General features: G+C 36.8%; 1 protein-coding gene across 1 annotated transcript in view; it reads right to left on the reverse strand.

Annotated features, from left to right (window-relative positions):
• LOC129953725 (autophagy-related protein 16) overlaps positions 1 to 11665 on the reverse strand; it is a 323558-nt gene extending 311893 nt beyond the window's left edge. Inside the window, exons 1-3 of the mRNA XM_056067120.1 lie at positions 11327 to 11665; positions 10859 to 11117; positions 10622 to 10784 (exon numbers count right to left, since the gene is read on the reverse strand). Of these exons, the coding sequence (XP_055923095.1) occupies positions 10622 to 10784; positions 10859 to 11117; positions 11327 to 11426 (522 nt within the window). The 5' untranslated portion in view covers positions 11427 to 11665. The remainder of the gene's footprint in view (positions 1 to 10621; positions 10785 to 10858; positions 11118 to 11326) is intronic.
• Between the last annotated feature and the right edge of the window lie 10898 nt (positions 11666 to 22563).

The raw sequence follows: 22563 nt of genomic DNA on the forward strand, positions 1-22563 counted from the left end.
ATGTACGTATGAGATGAAACTACAGGAGGACGGGGATCTCAGGACATTGCAACTTGTTTAGTCAAACATTTAAAACAAAACGCTGCATCTCATTCCCATATTATTGCATACTCAGATTCCTGTACTGGTCAAAACAGGAACATAAAAACTAGCCTCTCTTTGTTAAGAGTTGTTCTAGATAATAACGTCAGCATCAATATCATTGATTTTAAATTCTTGGTGTCTGGTCATTCATATCTCCCAAACGACGGTGAATTCAGAGTTATAGAAACTGCTAGCCGAAGGTATAACCAAATCTACAGCAATGGATTGAAATTATAAAAAATGCAAAAAAAAAAGACCCACGTTTCACTGTAATTGAAATGCAGCGTGAAGAGTTTTTAAGTACGAATAATTTGGAAAAGGCAATCACAAACAGGAAAAGAACAGTTTGTGGTCGTAGTTTTAGTTGGCTTAACATAAGATGGCTTCGGTTTCAACGGGCAGAGCCTCTGCTATTTCAATTTAAAGAGACATTGGATCCTGATGGAGAATTTTATAAAGTTAACCTATCAAAGAAGAGGACTGGCAAACCTTTACAAAATCTCTTAAATATTAATCAAGATAAACTTTATCCTTCAAGGAGAATTGTTACAGAAGCAAAAAAAAAGGATATGATGGATCTTTTTCCCTTCATCCCACCTGTGTATTATAAATTCTACAGAAATTTACCACTTCAAGGAGTACCTTGTTCATTAAAAATCAACAGAACAGAAGAAGACCGCGAATCAAATGATGAGATGACATATTCTTAACACAAATTCCTTCAAAAATAAAAAAAATTTCAGTTTAAAAATGGATTAAGTCCATATTTTCATTTTCATTTGCTTATATTTTAGTTAATAGTACACTTTGAAATCATTTGTCATTATTTTAACATGAATTATTGTTACAATTTTCGAAATAAATAAACATTATATTTCTTTTATTTTCCCTGAATATCTTTAACGTCTTTTCATTAAACTTTAAATATCTCGAATTTAACATATGTGGACATATTCCACTAATATTCTGAACGCCTCATATGTATCTGATATTTTTGTAAATCATCTGCAGTAATAAACCCAATTTTGTCGAAGGGAAGGAAGTGAAGACTCCATTTTATCCACAGGGAACATAACTTGGCTACAAATATATTTTTTGTTTCCAAAACAAATTTGGATTAGTGCTTTGTGCAAGAGCGATACTAAACACGTTTCCTCTCGAATATACCAATGTTCCTTCGCCCCAAAGTTTTAATAGTTACAGCAAATGTTAGTATTGAATGTACATTATGCATATAGAACGACAACCGCCTGGCAAATTTATTGTTTATAATATCATTATAAAGTCCTCTTTTGCAATTCCAAGACTACAATTGTTTGATTTATTTAACAACAATTAAGAGAGATTACTAATGTTTTGTATATAAAAGAATGCTAACATATGGGTTAGAACTTAGAATAGATAGAAGGTCCCTTTTATCTCTTAATTTTCTTCGTAACCCAATTCATTGTATTTTTTGAGTTTTTATTTTCATTTTGTAACAAAACTGAACTACACCGAAACTTTTTTACTTCAGTTTTGCTTAGTTATCAATGGAAATTAATATCCGACGATACCACCTACTTAGCTATCGTGCAAACGCTATCGTTTTGACGTTTATCGTCTTACGTGAAGTGATACTATCGTCGAAACACTATCGTCTAACGATTATCGTTTTACGGAATGACCCCTCTGTATTTGAGCAGGATCGAATTGAATGACTTTTCATGCAACTAATAGTAGAGTCGTTGCTTGACCATGAATATCAGACAAAGTATTGTTTAGTTCCTTGATTTAAAAAAAATTTAAAAAATGTAGCTTCACATTTTGAATACGCTCTGTTTCTATTTTTTCAATCATATTAATAATTGATTAAAAATCTCATAATATTTATTATTTACTCTATAAAAGTCCGCTCTTAAATTTTTACCTATGCTATATAGGAATTATATGGCAAGTATTGCCTTTGTAAATTATTTTAGACTCGAGATTTTAATCAAACATAACATTAAGAACGGTTAAAAGTTTTTTTCAGAAGCTAATAAAACGATTTAAATAATTTTTTAAATCAAATTGTAAGTCGAAGTTACAGCTCTCACAATCTGACCTCGGAGAAGTTTTATCACGAAATTATCAATTTTGTTGATTCGAGCCCCATTGTATAGGACCTATATGAGCACCTCTTTGAAAGAGAATCCTAAAAAATGTTGGAAACTTGTAAACTTAAAGAAAAAATCAGATGGCTTTTCAGTTAACTTCACTTACAAGATAAAATTGTTGATATCTGTAACGCTTTCGCAACAAATTTCCGTGAGTCAATTGTTAATAGCCCTGACAAAGTTGATGAAGTTTATTTTCATTCATTCTTTTGCAAACTAGCTATAGTCTCATACCTGTGCTACAGAGTACAGTCCTTGATCTTTTATCAGCGTTGAACGATGGCTGTTTAGTCGGTCCCAATAGTATACCCCCGATAGTATTAAAAAGAGTAGTAATGCTGTAGTTGAACCCCCTACGTTCTTATTCAAACATTCTCTAAAAACAGCCAAACATTCCCAGTATATGAAAGAAGTAACTACTAACGCACCAATGTTCAAGAAAAACAACAAGGCGGATATAAGCAACTACAGGCCCTTTGCAAAGCTTCTTGTATTCCTAAAGTGTTTGAACAAGTTTGTTTGTGAAAGTGTAGCATTTTTTAGTAAGAAGTTTTGTGAAAAAAATATCAACCGTTACAAATCTCCTCACATTCTCAAACATATGTTCAAACGCTTTAGAATAAGGTGTTCCCCAGGAAAGCCATCTTAGCCCTTTTCTGTTCATCCTGTTTATTAACAATGTATCGTCATGTCTACGCTCAAGTGAATTTCTCAAATTTGCTGACGAAATAAAGATTTTTAAATAATAAAGTTCACCCATGATCGTATTCTTTTACAAGCCGACATATATTGTTTCATACTTCGGTGTGGAAAAATAGCCTTTCACTTAACCCTAATGCCGGACGATAACTTTTACAAAAAAACGTATCGGTAGTGTATTTGATTATTGCATATCACAGCAAAAACTCTGTCGCCACTCTACATTGAAAGGTTTAGCTGTTCATTTCTTGTCGATTGTAAGTTTCCTATAAAAATAATTCGTAATTGCCAGAAAATCTGATCTTAGTCTTTTTGTACTTGTCAGAGCTTAACAGCGCCTATATATTATAGATAGCAAACAAACGTATTCAGTATTGAGTATTGAATTGTTTGTGTTAGCACTTTATTCTTTCGGGCCTACAGATCAAGTGCTCTTTGAAAGAATTTGCTACGGACCCCGCGCTTGTTTAATCCGACACGCGCTATGGTGACAATTTAAGTTATTAGATTTTTTTAAATAAACTGTTGTCTAGCAAAGGCATGGTCTAATTATTTAATTTGGACGACTTCCTGCGTATGAAAGCATTCCAAGATTCTAAATATGCCCTATTCAAGTGCTAAAATCCAATAGTTTAGAGGGTGTTGGGTGCTTTTAATGTAGAAACGTTAGAAACTATTTAAAAACGTAGCTTTTTTCCAAAAAAAGGAGTATTCTTTTCTTGTTGTCATTTCTATAAATGCGAAAAACGTTACAAAAATAAAGATATAAAAAGCCAGAATATAAGAAAGTTTACCAGACAAATTGTATCTTTTTTTCTTGTCGGTGTATTTTCTTCTGACGCAATTTAGGGTAGTTTATTATATGACGACCCTTACGATAAACCACACTCCAATTTAACATTGTTCATTGAACACATGGAGGAGAGGCATAATACCAAAAAACTTGCTCTTCTTTTAGATATGGTTATTGGAGAGTAAGAGTTACGAATAAGCGCAAAAATGTGTGTGAAGCGTAGTTTGGAGACAGTGGAGGCATTTGGTATGGTTTTCAAAAAAAAACTAGAAAAATTGTGACTTATTTCCGTGTTTAGAATGTTGCAGCTTACATCCTTATAAAAAAAAAATATTTATTTGGCTTGGAAGAACTAAAACTAGTTCAAAGCTGTCCCACACGATGGACTCATGTTATTTAAAACCGGAAATAATTGAAAAAAATGGGTACATATCGAGGCATTGGTCATGGTTTTTAAGCCAGTCTACGTTGCGATCACAATTCTTTGTTTAGTATATGTTACTCTTTCTGTTCTAAAACCCATCATTTATGGCTAAATAAATAAACATCTTTGAATGCCCATCGATAATGGTGTCAGGTTTAAGATAGGTATGAGAGATAGTTTGAGCTGCAGGTTCGGATGGAATGAAATACAGTTAATAACTTATCCTTGAACAAATTTCCTGCTTCTTTGATCGAAGACAAAGAATTTGTAATTTGAGAACGAAACGGAAAAATAATTGAATTTTGTTAAACATTGTATTGAAAACGCTCTGCCTGTCGGACATCCGATAACACGAGTCATTGGGCAGGTTCAGACGACAAAATGGCTGAAACACAAACACGTCGGGTTGAGAGGTTGCTTTGATTGACACTTCCAATATGACATTTCTTAAATGGCACTTTTGTCATTAGCAGCTGTTATTTTTTATTTTTTTTTTCAAAATAAAAAAAAAATTGAAATCGAAAAAATGTAGTTTATCGCGGAAGTAGCCTACACAGCTTATAATAACCAATGTAATCCCTCCAGAAGAAAATGTATTTTGTTTGTTGACTTTTTTATAAATGCTCAGCAAATTTGAACTATAGCTCTCGTTTAGAGTAACATTACGTAACATTGCGTTATTTCCTTACTACGGTCAAATTAAACGTGAGGTCGAAGCTGCATGTGCATGTATTGAATTCCTTAAGCGATTTGAAAGCCAGCTGCCAAAAAATTGGCTTCCAAGGCATCTTTATCGGACTGGAAAAATAGTCGAGAAAAATCTGCCTAACTATCAAGACAAGTCTGCTAATGCCAAAGTGACAGTTGAAAATGTTTTTTCATTCCACTGAAAGTTTATTTTATTTATTTATTTAATCTACAAGCAATATTACAGCTTACAGATATAAGCACTCCAAGAGCAAATTAAAAAGTGAATAAATATAATACTTCAGTTTTAAATTTATATCGATTAAGATTAAAAAAATCAATATTTGAAGACACTTCATTGAAATATATAATAGATCTTAATAAAGTTTCATTACTACCATAATTTCTCATGTGAATTCTTTGGAATAAGAAGAATCTAGCTCTCATAGACCTAGCGGGAACATAGATTAGTGCCAAGGTAAGAAGAGATGGACATTTAATATGGTAGCTTAGTAAGTCTCTAATAAGCATTACACTATGAATTTTTCTTCTTGATTACGACTTTATTCCAAGTAATTGGCATCTAGCCTTATAACTAGGACTAAAGTTCCAACCAATTTTCTTAAATATATATTTTGTAAATCGTCTTTGAATCTAGGACTCCAAATAACATCAACATATTCCAAAATTGATCTGACAAGAGATATATACAGGGATAATAACACGAAAGGGTCTTTAATGTCTTTTTAATTTCGTTTTATGAAACCTACTAGCGAGTTGGCCTTAGGAACCAAATAATCGAAATGACCTTTAAAAGAAAGTTGGGAATCAAGAATAACTCCTAAGTCTTTAATAAGCATTTACAATAATTAAAGACCGAGAAAAGGAGCGGACCTAGGTGGCTACGTTGTGGGACACTTGATGTACACTGAATTTCCTTAGAGTATGTATATCCAATCTTAACTTGTTGTGTTCTACAAGATAAATGAAAAGCTTGGCCTTGCCTTATTCTGCTATTCATCGGGGAGAATTTTTCTTGAATTTTCACTAATCACTATTCTGCTAAGCATTTGAAGTGAATAAGTGTAGCATGTCGGTAACGTCGGTAATATTAAGCTCTATTCTTCTATTAACGTGACCGCATTTATTCTATACAATTCAGATCCGCATACGAAATGTAGCGGATTTTGTATTTGATGTCTGGTTTGTTAAATGTAAGTAAAAACTAATTTAGAATATTTTTTTATAAATAAAAGATTATTAACATTTTTAGGCGAAAAAGGAAACACAATGAATAATTTCCAACAGTAATTTCTATAATGAAATTAATTACAGATATTGCAAAAAATGTATGTACACCGTCAACACGTCCGTTTGCCCAGAACATTGCTTTTCATGGTAGCCAGTACGCGTTTTCCACACCTCAACATCCACAACGGAACTTGGACTTCTCCAGATCAATCTACCGTCAACCAGATTGACCATATTGCGATCGACGATAGACACGCTTCCAGCATTATGGATGTACGAACTTTCCGAGGAGCTAATATCGACTCGGACCACTACCTCGTTGTAGCCAGGGTAGCACTTCGGATTTCTAGACCCAAGGCAAAACAGAGAGGTGCTGGGAGAAGATACAACGTTGAACGGCTACAATCGCCAGAGATCGCCAAATCCTTTTCCGACCGAGTGACAAGTAACCTCTCTCAAAGTTCTCTGCCGCCAACACAATGTATCGAAAACCAGTGGCAACATTGCCAAGATGCAATCAGTGAAGCCGCCTCTGATGTGCTGGGTTTCAAACAGCCACCAACAAGGAACCCCTGGTTTGATGAGGAATGTCGGCAGGCAAATGCAGCCAAACAACAGGCACGCAAAGCGGCGCTGCATAAAAGGACGAGAGCTGCTCGTGAGCTCTATAAGCAGAAGAGGCGAGAGGAACGCCGACTTTTCAGAAGGAAAAAGAGAGGGCATGAGAAGCGTGCGGTCGAAGATGTTGACAGGTATAAGAGCAGGAATGAGGTTCGAAAGTTTTATGAACAGGTGAAACGAAATTCACAGGTACATAAACCTAGAACCGAAGGCTTCAAAGACGAAAGTGGAAACATCATAGTGGAACCGCAGTCAATGCTGAGGATATGGAAGGACCACTTCTGTAGACTGTATAACGGCGACGAAGAACTGAATTCCGCTGTCAGGCAGGATGATCCATTCAATATAGACGACGAAACCCAACAATCCCGTCCTCCCGACTTAGACGAAGTAAAGATTGCCATATCTAAGTTGAAGTCTAATAAAGCCGCTGGAGCAGATGGCTTGAATGCCGAGCTCTTTAAAGCAGCTGGAGATAGGTTGGTTAGGAGCATGCACCAACTTATCTGTAAGATATGGTCGGAAGAAAACATGCCCTATGAATGCAACCTCAGTATTGTTTGCCCGATCCTGAAAAAAGGAGACCCTCTAAACTGCATCAACTATAGAGGAATAAGTCTACTTAACATCGCCTATAAAATCTTCTCTGTCATAATATGTGAACGTCTAAAGCCCATCGTCAACAACCTGATAGGTCCTTATCAGTGTGGTTTTAGACCAGGAAAGTCCACAGTTGATCAAATATTCACATTACGGCAGATCCTGGAAAAAACTCAAGAGCACCAAATCGACACCCACCATCTTTTCATTGATTTCAAGGCCGCATATGACAGCATCTACAGGGACGAGCTGTATAGAGCCATGTCTAGTTTTGGCATCCCTGCCAAACTCGTCCGTTTGTGCAGGATGACCATGGAGAATTCACGCTGCTCCATAAAGGTTGGAAACAACTTAATAGAACCTTTTGATGTCAAAAAAGACAAGGTGATGCGCTGTCATGCGATTTTTTTAACATCGTGCTTGAAAGAATAGTGCAGAGCTCACACGTCAACACTAGAGGCACTATCTTTCAAAAGTCTGTCCAATTACTGGCATATGCTGATGACATTGACATAATCGGAAGAACTCAGCGTGATGTCAATGGGGCTTTTGTGAGTATTGAGGCAGAGGCGGCAAAAATGGGTTTAACGGTTAATGAGGGCAAAACAAAGTACATGCTGTCGTCTAGAAAGGACACACAACACCGACGTCTTGGTCAAAACGTCACAATCGACAGACGTAACTTTGAGGTAGTCAAGGACTTCGTCTACCTAGGCTCCGCTGTAAACGCAGAAAACAACACCAGCGCTGAGATCAAACGCAGAATAACTCTTGCTAACCGCTGTTTCTTTGGACTAAGAAAGCAATTGAGTATTAAAGTCCTCTCTCGAGGACCAAAGTGTTGCTATATAAGACCCTTATCATCCCCGTCCTGCTATACGGTGCAGAAGCATAGACCATGACAAAAGCGGATGTAAGCACCTTGGGTCGCTTCGAGAGAAAAGTTCTTCGTGTGATCTACAGTCCCGTATGCATCGAAGGGGAGTGGAGGAGAAGATGGAACGACGAACTGTACGGGCTGTACAGCGACGTAGATTTAGCAAGAAGAGTAAAAGTCCAACGACTAAGATGGCTGGGTCACGTAGAGCGCGAGGAAACCAATGCTCCGGCCCGGAAAGTCTTCGAATCCGCACCCACAGGACAGCGCAGTAGAGGAAGACCGCGGATCAGGTGGCGCGCACAAGTGGAAAGTGACCTCACCCAACTTGGAACGCGAAACTGGAGACATCTAGCTAGGGACCGAGCTAGATTTAGAAGTTCGTTGGGTGAGGCCCTATTTTACCGTCAACACGTCCGTTTGCCCAGAACATTGCTTTCCTGGAGATGGAAACATTAACTAAATTGCCCAAGAATGTTAACTTGTTGACATTTTTGAAAATGAATTCAAAACTAATCCAATCAAGTTTAATATAAAGCTCTACCGGTCTCAGCAAAAATGTTGTTTGGTAAGACGCAACAACTTGAACCTGTATTTATCAGTATATCAGTTTATCAGTTTTTGTCATAACAACGTTAAACATTTAAACAGCTAAATTGTGAATAATTCTTTAAGTTTGTAAAAATGTGTATACTTTTTTAAAAACTCGATATTTCACTTATGTAAATACAAATTTCCATCTTATTTATCAAGTAATTTGTTTGCTTCACTAAAATTTAACATTTTCAAAAGAAATGCTTGTTATTCTTTTGACAAATTCGGGATCCAACTGAATGCTTCTTGACATCACAGACACATACGTTGTATGTATCCATCCAATTCTGGGAACAATTTTGATAAGCATATATTTTTTAACACTGCTTGTGGAATTAAAATTTAATTTAGGCAAATAAGTTTGACTTATAAAAACATGAGTACCCGTTATAAAACGTGGGTACCCGGGTCATATCCAAAACTCCGATTACAGATATTTCCCAGTCGAAATTAAGAGATCTAATTTACATCAATCCCAGAATGTGCCAACTAAAGTTTTTTTTCGCGGGTACTGCCTCTTGCAAGGAATTGACAAATTCTCAAACTGTAATTCTTGTCATGAAAAGTGCCTTTTCAAATAAGCCGTTTGGATTCGGCTTTAAACTGTAGGTCCCGTCCATCTCTTTAAACATTACTTGCACAAAGGAATGGTTGAGTCCTGTAAGTTACTAGGCCACCTAATTTTATTTATTAGCTTACATCATCCTAAGAATTCGTTCAGCAATGTCGACACAAATTCAGGCATGCAGCAAAAATTAACATTATTTAATATTCCTTGAGTTGTAATAGTGGAGAATAATGAAACAAAGAAAAGGCGTTATGAAGATTGAATGAACAAATAAAACGGCTCCAAAACTATTACCAATATTAAAGATTTGAAGACTTAGGAATACCTCCCTATTTGTCAAATATTATATGTACTTTCTACGGTAATAACTAAAGTGACTTATAGTATGCAATTTACAAGCCTATTCTTTCTGAAAACAAACTCTAAACTACAAAGGCTTTCCATCTAGACAAACAAAAACTCACATTTTTGTCTAAATATCGATCAAAATCTTAAATCATAATAAAAACGAAACACTTAAAAGATAAAACTATATTTTGTTTACAGTTGAAACTGTGAGAACCAGACCGCATGGCATGTTCCAATGTACATACATGCATCTACACCTATAGCTAAAGATGACACCATCAACAAATTGTTTGTATCTAGTAATTGAACATCAACCAGATAACGCAACTGAACCGCGACCACAGTCAATGATTAATTCACATAATCCAGCATAAAAACAAAAACATTCAGCGTTTGATTCGAAATTTCATGGAATTCAAATGAACACAAAATTATATTGAAAATATATAAAAATAGAACGCATTATTTGCTCATCTCTTGGCTACCCCGTCCCTTTCCTTCCCCTAACCCTTCTAAGTATGTGACTTGATTGAAAACGAGCGACGATTTGTAATAAAAATAACAAAAAACATAAATCAAGTGCAGGCATCCATAAACGTGTCATCCGCCCTCGAGAGGCCTAATAACGCTTTTCATTTGAAATATACAAACAAAAACAACAATATGGCTTGACTCTTTCTGCGAATAGCGGATTCTATTTATCATTTTCCATTTATGACCGCCAATAGAGCAGCCAGCCAGCGATACGTGATAACGCGTGCGACTTTGCATCGAAATTGATAATGAGTTCCAATTGAATGACAGGAACTTGGAAGAGCCGCGCGCCGCGAGAGGAAACAGCTCTTATAATAAGGCAGGTAGGTAATTAATTTGGGGAGAACCAAACCAGCTTTACAATGTTGCGATATCAGGAATTGATTGTTATTGAAAATCTCACCTGAATCCCCCGCATTTTCTCCTCGAGCGCACTAAATGCCAGTTGGAGGGCAGTGTGTTCATCTCGGAGGGTTGTGTCTAGCTTCTTGAGTTCTTCGAGACTTGATTTCAACATAGCCGACTCGGCGCGTAAGATTTGATTCATCTTCATGTGCTCGGCGCAGCTGTTGACAGGGTAACATAGAAAAAGAAACAAAAACCAGAATGAACTCGGCTCTCAAAGCTTGAAACAACTTACTTAAGATCTTTTTCGGCGAGAAGCTTGCGCTGCTCCTCGACTTTCATGCTCAGGTCGACAATCATCTGGGAATTGTCGCCCTTCCGCTTGTGCAACTCGGTGAGATGCTTCTGCTCGGCCAGCAGACGCTCGAGAACAGCGAAGGAACCTCCAGAGTCCTTGCCACCTGTTGCCACGGCAGTTCGCAGCTTCTCGTTCTCGACATTGATCCGAAGGTTCTCTGCCTCCAATTGGACAACGGTGTCATAGAAGCGATTATCTGTGGAAAGAGATAAATAGAAATGTGTGTCGATTTCGTCTTCGATGATTGCAACACCCAATTTTGTCTCATTAACATAATTAAACTCAATTAATGAGACATCGTCTTGGGTCTTTGCTGCTTTCGCTGTTTTCACATCATCTGCATGGTTCTGGTTTCTGGAATCTCACAATGCCGATTCTAATTGGCAGATGGAAAGTGAAACTTACTTTGTTGGATGAGTTCCTTGTGGTAGGATGATTCGCGTTTATTGCGATCAATTATCCGTGTTATGATTGATTGGCGCCAGTTTGGCGCATCTGAAGACATATTTCTTCACAAATGAAATCACTTTTGCTCCCAAAAATATGGTGGGTTGAGTGTTGGGAAATATCTTTGATTGTTTTTTCTTTGAAGAATGGGAAAAGAGTTTGCTTTGATGTTAGATTTGGAAAATCAAAACACACGCGATTGACAATTTTCCTTTCCGTGTAGCTAAAACCGTCGTTTCTTCTTTTCCTAGTTTCTTTTTGTTTTGAGAGAACAAGTTGTGGGTGAAATGACAGATGATGGACACTTGTGTTTGTTGTTGTTGTGATTTTGACATTTTTAAATGTCATCCGTTGTGGATTCTAATTGGAACTTGGAAAGTAATTGGAATTAAGGAAGTGCTACGAAAATGGAAATTAATTAGGTTTGGGTATGAACTATATTGGAAAAAAAGAACCCTGTGGAATGTAAGATTGTTTATTGGAAAATGTTTGTTAATATTTTTTTTAGTTTATTATTTAAACTTTTCAATTCTAGCAACAAATGTGTTTGGTTAATTTTCAATCCACTATTTTTCATTCTTCAATTTCAAAATAAAGTGAAATTTGTTGGTGGTAAACGTTCATGTGGAAGATGTGGAATACAGTACACATGCAAACTAGTTGCATATTTTCAGGAGCTCCATCCTATGGTTTGCCTACACTTTTTAATATTGTCAAGAAAAAACGTCAGTTTCCTATATGGACTGAACTATTTATATTTAAGTTGTTTTCATGCTTTTCATTTTGTAAATTGAATTTTAATGAAATTACAACTGAACGAAAAGAGCTCGTTCGTTAATTTTTATGGCGCTGTATTTGCTGAGGCTGACTTTAGGAAAATAACAAACAAACTTTAAAGTAGTATTCACATGAGCGCGACCAACGAACGACGAATGAATTAGAAAATGTGAGTTTATATACGTTTGAAGACATATTTCCACACAAATTCTAAAAAACGATAGCAATATAGTTTCTATTTGATTTATGATACATACTTTTACTTTTCAATATAATATATTAATAAACTAAAGAAAACAAATTTTTTCGTCGCGAAAAAAATTATTGTTGATACGAACGTCAACTCGGTCCCTAGCTAGATGTCTCAAGTTTCGCGCTCCAAGGTGGGTGAGGTCACCTTCCACTTGAGCGCGCCACCTGATCCGCGGTCTTCCTCTAGTGCGTGGTCCTGTGAGTGCGGATTCGAAGAATTTCCGGGCCGGAGCATTGGTTTCCATGCGCTCTACGTGACCCAGCTATCTTAGTCGTTGGACTACATTTTTGCCGCCTCTGCTTCAATACTCACCAGTGGCGAAGGCACCATATAAGTCGATTCCTATCGACTTACCTTTTGTAAATCTCAATATCAACAAGAAAAACTTCATGCAACATGTATATAAACAAATCATACAATAGCAACCCTTGTGACATCCACATCACTTTACAATAATTTAATAAACATGTATTTTCTTCTTTAAAGGTGCCGGGTTATTAATTTATCGCTGAATAGAGCAAAATTTGTTTTCTCTCTCGTTTCCTCTTTTACTTCTCCCTAGGCGCGTGCTTCTTTATTCAACCAACGCTTTCTTAAGCATAGAAATAACTCGATGTTCACCGGCTTTCCTCCGATGAATTTGTATGTATCTGAAAATTCACTTGCTTGTACAGAAAACAAACAAGAATGTTGGAAATGGAGAAATACGTATTGCGCATTTTAGGTTGAGACTAAGCAAAGCAGTACGTTGACGCACTACACTTGTTATTCATTTTTATAGAGCAAACAAAAATTCATCCATTCTGTATAGAAAAAAAGCCAAACGTAACCCGTCTTCTATGGACTTATTCGATATTTTCCTTCATTCTCGGCGGATGAAGTTTAAGAAGTAGGGGTTGCCACTTAAGCAAAATTGCGTAGTGGAATTATTTTTGGCAGAAAGTTGTTGTAATTTTAATTAAGTGGCACAAGTAGCCAAAATTAATAAGGCAAATGAGATTTTCTTCTAAAATACAGTTTACAAGCAGATTGCAGTGCAAGCTGTATAAATAAAAGTGTGAACAAAATTTGAATTGGAAGTGATTTGTGAAATGTGGTTGCATTTTGTTTAAATTTTAGTAACTTAAAAGTCACAATGGCTCTTATTGGCTTAATTGGCTACAATTTTAATGGCTTTTATTCTTACTTAAAATATAAAAATTCGTACAAAAAAGAGGCTGGGATGCGACCCACACTGATAACTTCCCATCCCGTCTGTCGATTTGTCTTGCTTAAAAGTTTGTCTATATGTATTTTTACCAAATTTGCGCACTATTTTTTGTAGATTTTATTTTTTATGAAAAAAACGGACTGTTGGATTTTTATATAAAAATTACTGAATATTGAAAACAATATTTCCTCTAAAATAAAATAAGTTTGAAGCCAATATTTTTAATTTTTGAAAAGCTATTTGAGCCGAAAGTAAATTTTTACCAAGTTTTAGTATTGTTTTTTTTTAGACTTTTATTTTTTGTAAAAAAACTGTCAATTCGAATTTTTTAAACATTTTACCAAATGTTGAAAACAATATTTCTTATAAGATAAAATTAGTTTGAAGCCAATATCTCAAAGTTTTGAAAAGATATTTGAGTCGAAAATCAATTTTTACCAACTTTTATACATTTTTTTTTAGGTTTTTATTTTTTGTAAAAAAAACTGTCAATTAGATTTTTCTCAAAATTTATCCTAATGTTGAAAACAATATTTCTTATAAGAAAAAGTTAGTTAGAACCTATTATCTCAAAGTTTTTAAGAGATATTTGAGTCGAAAATCATTTTTACCAACTTTTATACATATTTTTTCAGGTTTTTATTTTTTGTAAAAAAACTGTCAATTCGATTTTTCACAAAATTTTATCAGATATCAAAAACATTATTCTTCGTTGCACGAAATTGTTTTGGAGATGAAATCATATTTCAGTCGTAAAATTTTGGAGGTGACAAATTTTTTTTTTCAGTTTTATTGATTTATAAAAAAACCGTTATATTGATTTTTTTCAAAAAATATACCTGTTTTGTGTCACGTTACAAAATATTATATAAAATTTAATTCAAGTCTCTAGCGTTTTTGGTTCGTAAGATATTTAGGGTTAACCAAAATGTTCACCTTTTTTCAAACTGCTATGGTAAAAAAACCACACACGCAATTTTCTTGAGAGCCCTTTCTGCATCTTTCTGCCTTATTATCTGTATAACAAAATTTATTTGAAGTCGATATCTCTTCTGGTTCTTGAGCTATGGACGACGAAAAAAAAGTCACGAACGTACGGACGTACAAACGTACGTACACACGCACGCACAGACATCTTTCTAAAAATCTTTTATTTCGACTCTAGGGACCTTGAAACGTCGAGAAATGTCAAAATTTTCAATTTGACAAATCGGACCCATTACAATAACTTCCTATGGGAAGTTAATAAACAAACTGATGTTGAAATCCCAAAGAGAGAAATAGAATGTTTTGAGTCTTGGCTTGGCTTGGCTCTGATCTTATAGAGAAATTAGAATCAATTTTCGAAAGTCTAAACCATAACGGTTGCGGAGAACCGATATTGAAAAGGATATTGCTTCAAACAGATTCAAAAACGCGCTATAAACGCCTTTTTGTACAGAAATTAAAGATAATGATATAGGTCAACTTAATACAAGATATAAATCTTTCACTAATTTAGTATTCTTAGATTAACATACTTAATAAATCGAAATACGATTCTTTTGTAGCAAAAAAGTCGTGTAAAAAAATATCTTCTTTAATAAATATTTTTCCTGGAATATTCGATTTTGCGGCTTTAAAAAATGAATTTAAAGTTTTGCATACAACTCCATCCCTTCGTCACTTTAAAGTTTTAGCACTCATGTCATGTTGGACATGTTACGTGACACATTTCCTCAAATTTAATATTTAAGTAGATTGTTTTTAACACTTCCGATTAGTGTTACTTCAGTTGGGAGATCTTTTTCAGCAAGTACATTTCTGATATTTTTTTTAGTCCCTCATTTTTCTCCGACTTAACTTTATAAATAAGTCACGCCTCGCCACTGATACTCACAAAAGCCATATTGACATCACGCTGAGTTCTTCCCATTATGTCAATGTCATCAGCATATGCCAATAATTGGACAGACTTTTGAAAGATAGTGCCTCTAGTGTTGACGTGAGAGCTCTGCACTACTCTTTTAAGTATGCTGTTAAAAAACCTGTCTAAAACCTTTTTTGAAATCGAAAGGTTCTGTTAAGTTGTTTCCAACCTTTATGTAGAAGCACGAATTCTATATGGTCATCCTGCAAGGACGGATGGGTTTGGCAGGGATGCCAAAACTAGACATGATTTTATACAGCTCGTCCCTGTAGATGCTGTCATATGCAGCCTAGAAATCGATGAAAAGATGGTGGGGGTCGATTTGATTTTCTTGGGTTTATTGCAGGATCTGCCATAATGTGATTATTTGATCGACTGAGGACTTTCCTGGTCTAAAACCACACTAATAAGGACGCATCACGTCCTTGACGATGGACTTAAGACGTTTATATATTACGGCAGAGAAGATGTTGTAACCGATGTTAAGTAGACTTATTCCTCTATAGTCCTTTTTTTAGGATTGGGCAAACAATACTGAGGTTCCATTTATTGGACATGCTTTCTTCCGACCATATTTTACAGATAAGTTGGTACATGCTCCTAACCAACTTATCTCCAGCTGCTTTAAAGAGCTCGGCATTCAAGCCATTAACTCCAGCGGCTTTGTTAAACTTCAGCTTAGATATTGCAATCTTCACTTCGTCTAAGTCGGAAGGACGGGATTGTTGGCTTTGATCGTCCATGTTAAATGAATCATCCTGCCTGACAGCGGAATTCAGTTCGTCGTCGCCGTTATACAGTCTGCAGAAGTGGTCCATCCATATCTTCAGCATTTACTGTGATTCCAATATGATGTTTCCACTTTCGTCTTTGCAGCCTTCGATTCTAGGTTTATGTACCTGTGAACCGCTGCTTTTAAACCTCTCAACATCTTCCACCGCACGCTTCTCATGCCCCTCTTTTTTCCTTCTGAGGAGTCGTTGTTCCTCTCGACTTTTTTGCTCTTAAGGCTCATGAGCAGCTCTCGTCCTTTTATGGAGCGCCGCGTTGCGTGCCTGTTGTTTGGCTGCATTTGCCTGCCCACATTCCTCATCAAACCAGGGGTTCCTTGTTGGTGGTTTTTTGAAACCCAGTACATCAAAGGCGGTCTCTCTGCTTGCATCTTGGCAATATTGCCACTGGTTTTCTATACATTGTGTTAGCGCCAGAGAACTTCGAGAGAGGTTACTTGTAACTCGGTCGGAAAAGGGTTAGGGGATCTCTTCCACTTGTAGCCGTTCGACTTTGTACCCAGCATCTGCATGTCTTGCCTTGGGTTTGGAAACCCGAAGTGCTACCTTGGCTACAACGAGGTAGTGGTCCGAGTCGATGTTAGCTCCTCGGAAAGTTCGGACGTCCATAATGCTAGAAGCGTGTTGATCGCAATATGATCAATTTGGTTGATGAAAGATTTTTCTGGAAAACTACTGGTTCCTTTGTGGATGTTGAGGTGTGGACAACGCGTACATGGCGATTCGCCTTTCAGCAAAATCTATGAGCCTGAATCCGTTGTCAGAAGTTTTGTCGTGCAGGCTGTTTTTCCCGATTATTCCACCAAGAATGTCTTCCCTTCCTAGCTTGCCATCAAAATCGCCCATGACAATTTTATTATCATATGAGCTAGGACACTGCTCATATGCCGAATTTAGCCTTGATGCGGATGGTCATGAGGTGCTCGTTGATGCACCTATAGCTCAAGACTTGTTGCCTAAGTATTGCTGCAATGACAAAGCCACATAAGAGCTGTTGGTTTTCTCGGTAGCAGTCACCATAGTAAATGTCACCATAGTGAGAGCCGGCATAACCGCTCCTTACAGGCTTGGGCTACAAATATGTGATAGTAACTCTGTAAGGTGCTCACTAAGTAGTTCAACCTAACTGGAACTGTAGACGCCACCGTTGATTCCATCTTGGGAATTCCTCCGCTGCCGTCTGGATGAAAAGAGAGGTGCATTAGTAGAAACACCCCTCTTAGTTTTAAAACCTCCTCTTGAATGCACATTTCTACTATTTCAGATGAAATAACTAAAATATAAATCTGATACCGGTTTCTATTTCTGCAGCTGCACCTTCCCCTCCACCCGTAAATGTGACTTATTTCTGTTTGCCGAAGCATATATTTCTAATCATGTTGATTGCGTTTCGTTACTCGTTTCCGCATTACATGTTCTTTAAAAATTACTTTTGAGGATGGAATTTTCTGTTCATGTCGCTTTTCATATCTATGTTTTTTCCTTTCTCTCAAAACTTGATACCTTCCTACAACTCGTTATATTTGCGTAAAGCATCATAACTTAAAACACTTATCTTTGAAATACCATAATGGTCTATGACTTTAAAATACTTACTTTTTTCCTGTCCCAATACACTGAATTTTAAATTAAACTCAACCAAGTCCAAACCGCTTAAAACGATCAACATCATCGACTAAAAACATGTAACTTCAATATTTAAAATGCCATAAAGATAAATTCAAACAAGCGCCTCTATACTTTTCTCTACCAACTCTCTACATTGAAAATAGTTAAAAAAACAAGTCCTTCGATGTTCAAAACCTATCTTTCCCAACCAAGAAGTGAGTGCCAGTGCCTGAGTGCCACACGAATTGCATGCTGAAATGTCATTCATAATAATTTTCTATACACTCACATACATTTCCTGTTTCCCTAATCCAGCTCAAACCATATACCAACCTTACACGAAGCTATAACCCAACTTTTTAACTCGGATTTATGATTCCCATAGAAATGTAAATTTCATATCAAGAATCTACGAAATGACACTTTTAAAAAAAGCTGTTAAATAAATTTCATATAAAAATAAGAAAAATTGTTAAAAGTAGGATATTATCTACTTTAGATGGGTTTTCCAGCTTCCTGCTAATTACCCTCCCACAGATCACTACCACAGCATGTCAGGCAAAGGTGTAAGCTGCTGAGGAAGTCGGTCGGTGGCGAATTGCTGCTGGCGTCTGCGTCGTCAACACTCTTCCGTGCGTCCATAAATGCCGAACAGAAAATCACTTAAGATAAGAACTCGGATAATGTATCTGCGACGTCATAAATAAGCTCCAGATACTTGTTAACTTCTAGCGCTTCAGATACTCCTATATACTTTGACCGTTGGCCCACGGCTGGCACTTCTACTTCGAGACTTTGTCTTCAACTTACTGTATCCATTCTCGCGTAAACACGCTTAACTGATAAAATGAAAATTCAGTTAACTTGAGATCGGGACTGGGGAAGGAACTTACGAACGACATGGTCCTCAAATCCCAATTAACAGCGCAAGTCTGGCGATCTGTGATCTGAGCGAAAAATGTTTTCGCGCAAACAGCTCCATTAGTAGCGAGACGACACCGTTCCTAAGTAAGTGCGAAATAATTGAGTAATAAATTGTGAGGACCTTTCTGAAAACTGAAAATCGCGCGTTTGGAATGTTCATACTATACAACATTCCTCAGTAGGTAAGCTAAGGTAGTCTCGACTTGTACTCTCTTATAGTGAAGTCCTATTTATCGTGAAAAATGCCTCCTCGTTCGCCTTCGCATGATCATCATCATCATGAACGAGGAACGTGCAGGAGCTTGAAAAGCATCCAGAGAGAACTGCCTCAGTCTAAGGTGATTATATCAGCAAGTTCGCTAATTGGACAATAAATTGTCCAACTTATTGTGATGTTTTGACAAATGTCTAAGCATCCAACAATATGAATGAATACCTTACCTACCCATTGTCGGTCGCGTAGCTTCGCGTCGGTCCGTTTATGATGATAATGATGATGCAACAGGTGATGGTGTCTTCCTTTACCTCTACCTATAGTTGCAAGGTATGTAAAATCCTATGGGCCAATCCTTTTCATTTTTATGGCCTCAAACCACACATGAACGGAGTTTAAAAGTTGAGAAGTTATAAATCCCCAAAGCATTCAATATGATATCAGCGTTGCCATCTCAATTCTTGGCACAGCCAGGGCGCGAGAGGATGGGCATGGGTAGGGTACTCCGAGGTATACTTGGGATCAGGATAGGTACCCAAGCAAAAAGCATATCATTTGCATGGTCCGTTATTTATCTGTGCCTTCAGAAGTTTAGAAAGGATAGATACGTGACATTATGACCCACCAACATATATATCACATGTCTGTTAGCTCTGGCCCATGGCTCTGGCTCTGGTGTTCATTTTCAAAACTTACAAAAGTTAAAGAGACACCAAGAAGTCTGCAAATGAAATGTGTTATGCTGTCGAGCAGGTTATAATGCTTTGAAGCCGAAGGTATAGTATACTCCGGTACTCCGTTCAGAGGTTTGTCTGGTCGTCGTTGGTGTGGTTGTATATCTTCGGTCCATTGATGATGGGAAAGTTTACCATCATCATCATCAACATCATCAGAGACTTTGAGATGAAATCTTTAAGAGATTTATGAATAAAATATGAAATCAATGCCAATTTGTGGACAGAAAGAGGAATTTGAAATGTTAGACTTTGTGAGAAAAACTTTGAATCATTATTTGGACCTGCTGGACTTGGACTTGGATTTGGACCTGGATTCGGGATTCAACAACATTTGTTATTCCCTATTAAGGTTGATTTGCAAGTGACATTAGAACTGCAGATTGGTACAAGAGATTTGCAATTTTGTTGCACAAATAGAAGGTAGTTATATTTTGTGGGTCAGGTTAGAGAATAAAATAATACTTTGATGAGTCTGAAAGACCATGAGACAATTACTGTCATATTGATCCTTGTTGGTAGAATGATGACAAAGTCATGAACCTGTTGTATAACAAGATCTTATGTGATTTAAGAAAATTGAAGTTTTGTTATGGAACTTTTTAAAAAAAAGTGGACATAATTTTTGCTTTCGGAAATGAGTGTCAGCGTTGCAAAACAACAAAAAGACCCTGACTTTGTTGCACCAATTCTTGAGTAAATTTGTACAGCTTTTTATATGTGGTACAAATGTGTTTCCTCGGCATGGAGAGAAGTAAAAGTGTTTTTATAAGCAGAAAATGCAAGTCGACTCTAAAGATCTACGACCTTTAAGTATATCATCATTCCTTTTAAAGACCTTAGAAAGATTGATTTATATACATTTAAGGCCAAGAATTGATACAACATTTTTTTTGCGTCCTTACATGAATACTTTAAAGACAAATCGATGGAAACGGTATTAAAAAAATTATTATACACAAAAGCTCCTAAAGTTAACTAAAGTTGCTTGCCTTGACATCGACGGTGTTTTTAACAACGTGGACACATCTGCAATCAAATCTGCATTAACATATCTGAACGTAGAGAGTTCACTTGGGGAGTTAAGTCATTTGATGCTGGCCAGCAGAATAATTACCTCAAAACTGGGCAATTCTTCTTCTAGCAGATTTGCTAGTAGAGAGATACCGCAAGGTGATGTTCTATCCCCTCTTCTCTGGAACCAAGTGTTAAATGAAATTCTAACTGGAGTGATTGCCTATGCCGATGACGTTGCTATAGCGGTTTCAGGAAAGGATCTTAAAACCTTAAAAGAAGTTTTACAAAACGCCTTAGATCCCACAGACTAATACTTTGGGCTTATCGGTGTGGGCTGCGTGTTAACCCTATTTTCAAGGAAATACAAAATTTAATTTGTTAACCCTCCCTATATTAAAGGAATTCAATTAAAGTTCTCAGATGAGGCTTAGTACCCGGGTCTTACTTTAGACAAAAACAAAATTGGAAACGCAATATAAAACAAACATTTCAGAAAGCTACTGTATGTAGCTCTCTTTACTTCCAAATAGCTATCGGTAATAAAAAGGGCTTACAAACCCGAATAACGCATGAGCTATACACATAGGTAATTAGACCGATTTTAATGTACTGTGTGGCAGTATGGTGGACTGCTTTAGATAAAGCTATAAGCCGCGAAAAAATAAATAAAGTCCAACGTTCCGCTTGCCCCTATGTAAGTGGATCGCTATGCACGACGCCATCTACTGGATTCTTTTATTAACCTAACACTTAATATACTTAGCAAGCAACTAGCTGCAAGCTCTGCTATTCGCCTCAAAGCTTCGTTGCTGTGGGTTAACAACAGCTTTGGCCACTACGTAAAGCACACAAACTGCAGCATCCCCCAACTGCAATTCGACAGAAACTTCCAGATTCCTATACCTTCCAGTTCTTTCTGGGGGATAGGGCATTCTGAGAAGACAAGTCAATCGCTTTTTCACATATGGATCAAAAACAAATGAAGGACTTGGTGGAGGAGTTGAACGACTGAAATTAAATCTCTTATTTCGCCTTTCCAATTATTGTAGCGTGTTCCAGACGGAACTTTGGGTGATAAAATAAGTCTTGTCCTGGCTTAAGGAAAACTTGATGTCAACATCTGATATCCGTTTTTTCCAGATAGTCAGGCCGCTATCAAATCTCTGGTCTCTGTTTCTAAAAACTAATTAACTTTAACTGTCCATGACTGGGCTGATCATCTCTAATGGAGATGGGACACAATTCAATATTCGCCTTAGCTGGGTGCCGGGCCATAGAGACATTCCAGGAAATTTTAAGGCAGATAAACTCGTCAGAAATGGTATTTAAAACTTATTCTAAGACGTTTTGCTAATGCTGGCAATTGCTACATGTAAACTATTGCAAATGTAAGACGCTATGAAGAAGGCAAAAATCAGGTGGAATAACATCACGACGATCAAGGTGCTTGCTATCTGTAAGCAGATCGCATATAAGCTCGATAATGGTGTCCAGACCGGGCGCTGTCTTATAGGAAAGCACTCCACGCGGTTAGGCGTATTCTCAAATAGCTTTTGCAAAAGCTGTTTTTTTGTAAACAATTTACAGGCACTCAACACAGTGGGAGCATTAGGAAAATAGGGAAGGATTTAAGAGGAAGTTCTGAACATCAAAATGAGAGGGAAAAACAGAGTTGGCCAAAACATTCCACATTCTCGATGTGCGATTTAAGAAAGAATCTCTATACTTGACAGTACACCCGAAATTGAGCTCAAAAGT

Source organism: Eupeodes corollae, chromosome 1 (genome assembly GCF_945859685.1).
Source record: "Eupeodes corollae chromosome 1, idEupCoro1.1, whole genome shotgun sequence".
Lineage (NCBI taxonomy): Eukaryota > Metazoa > Arthropoda > Insecta > Diptera > Syrphidae > Eupeodes > Eupeodes corollae.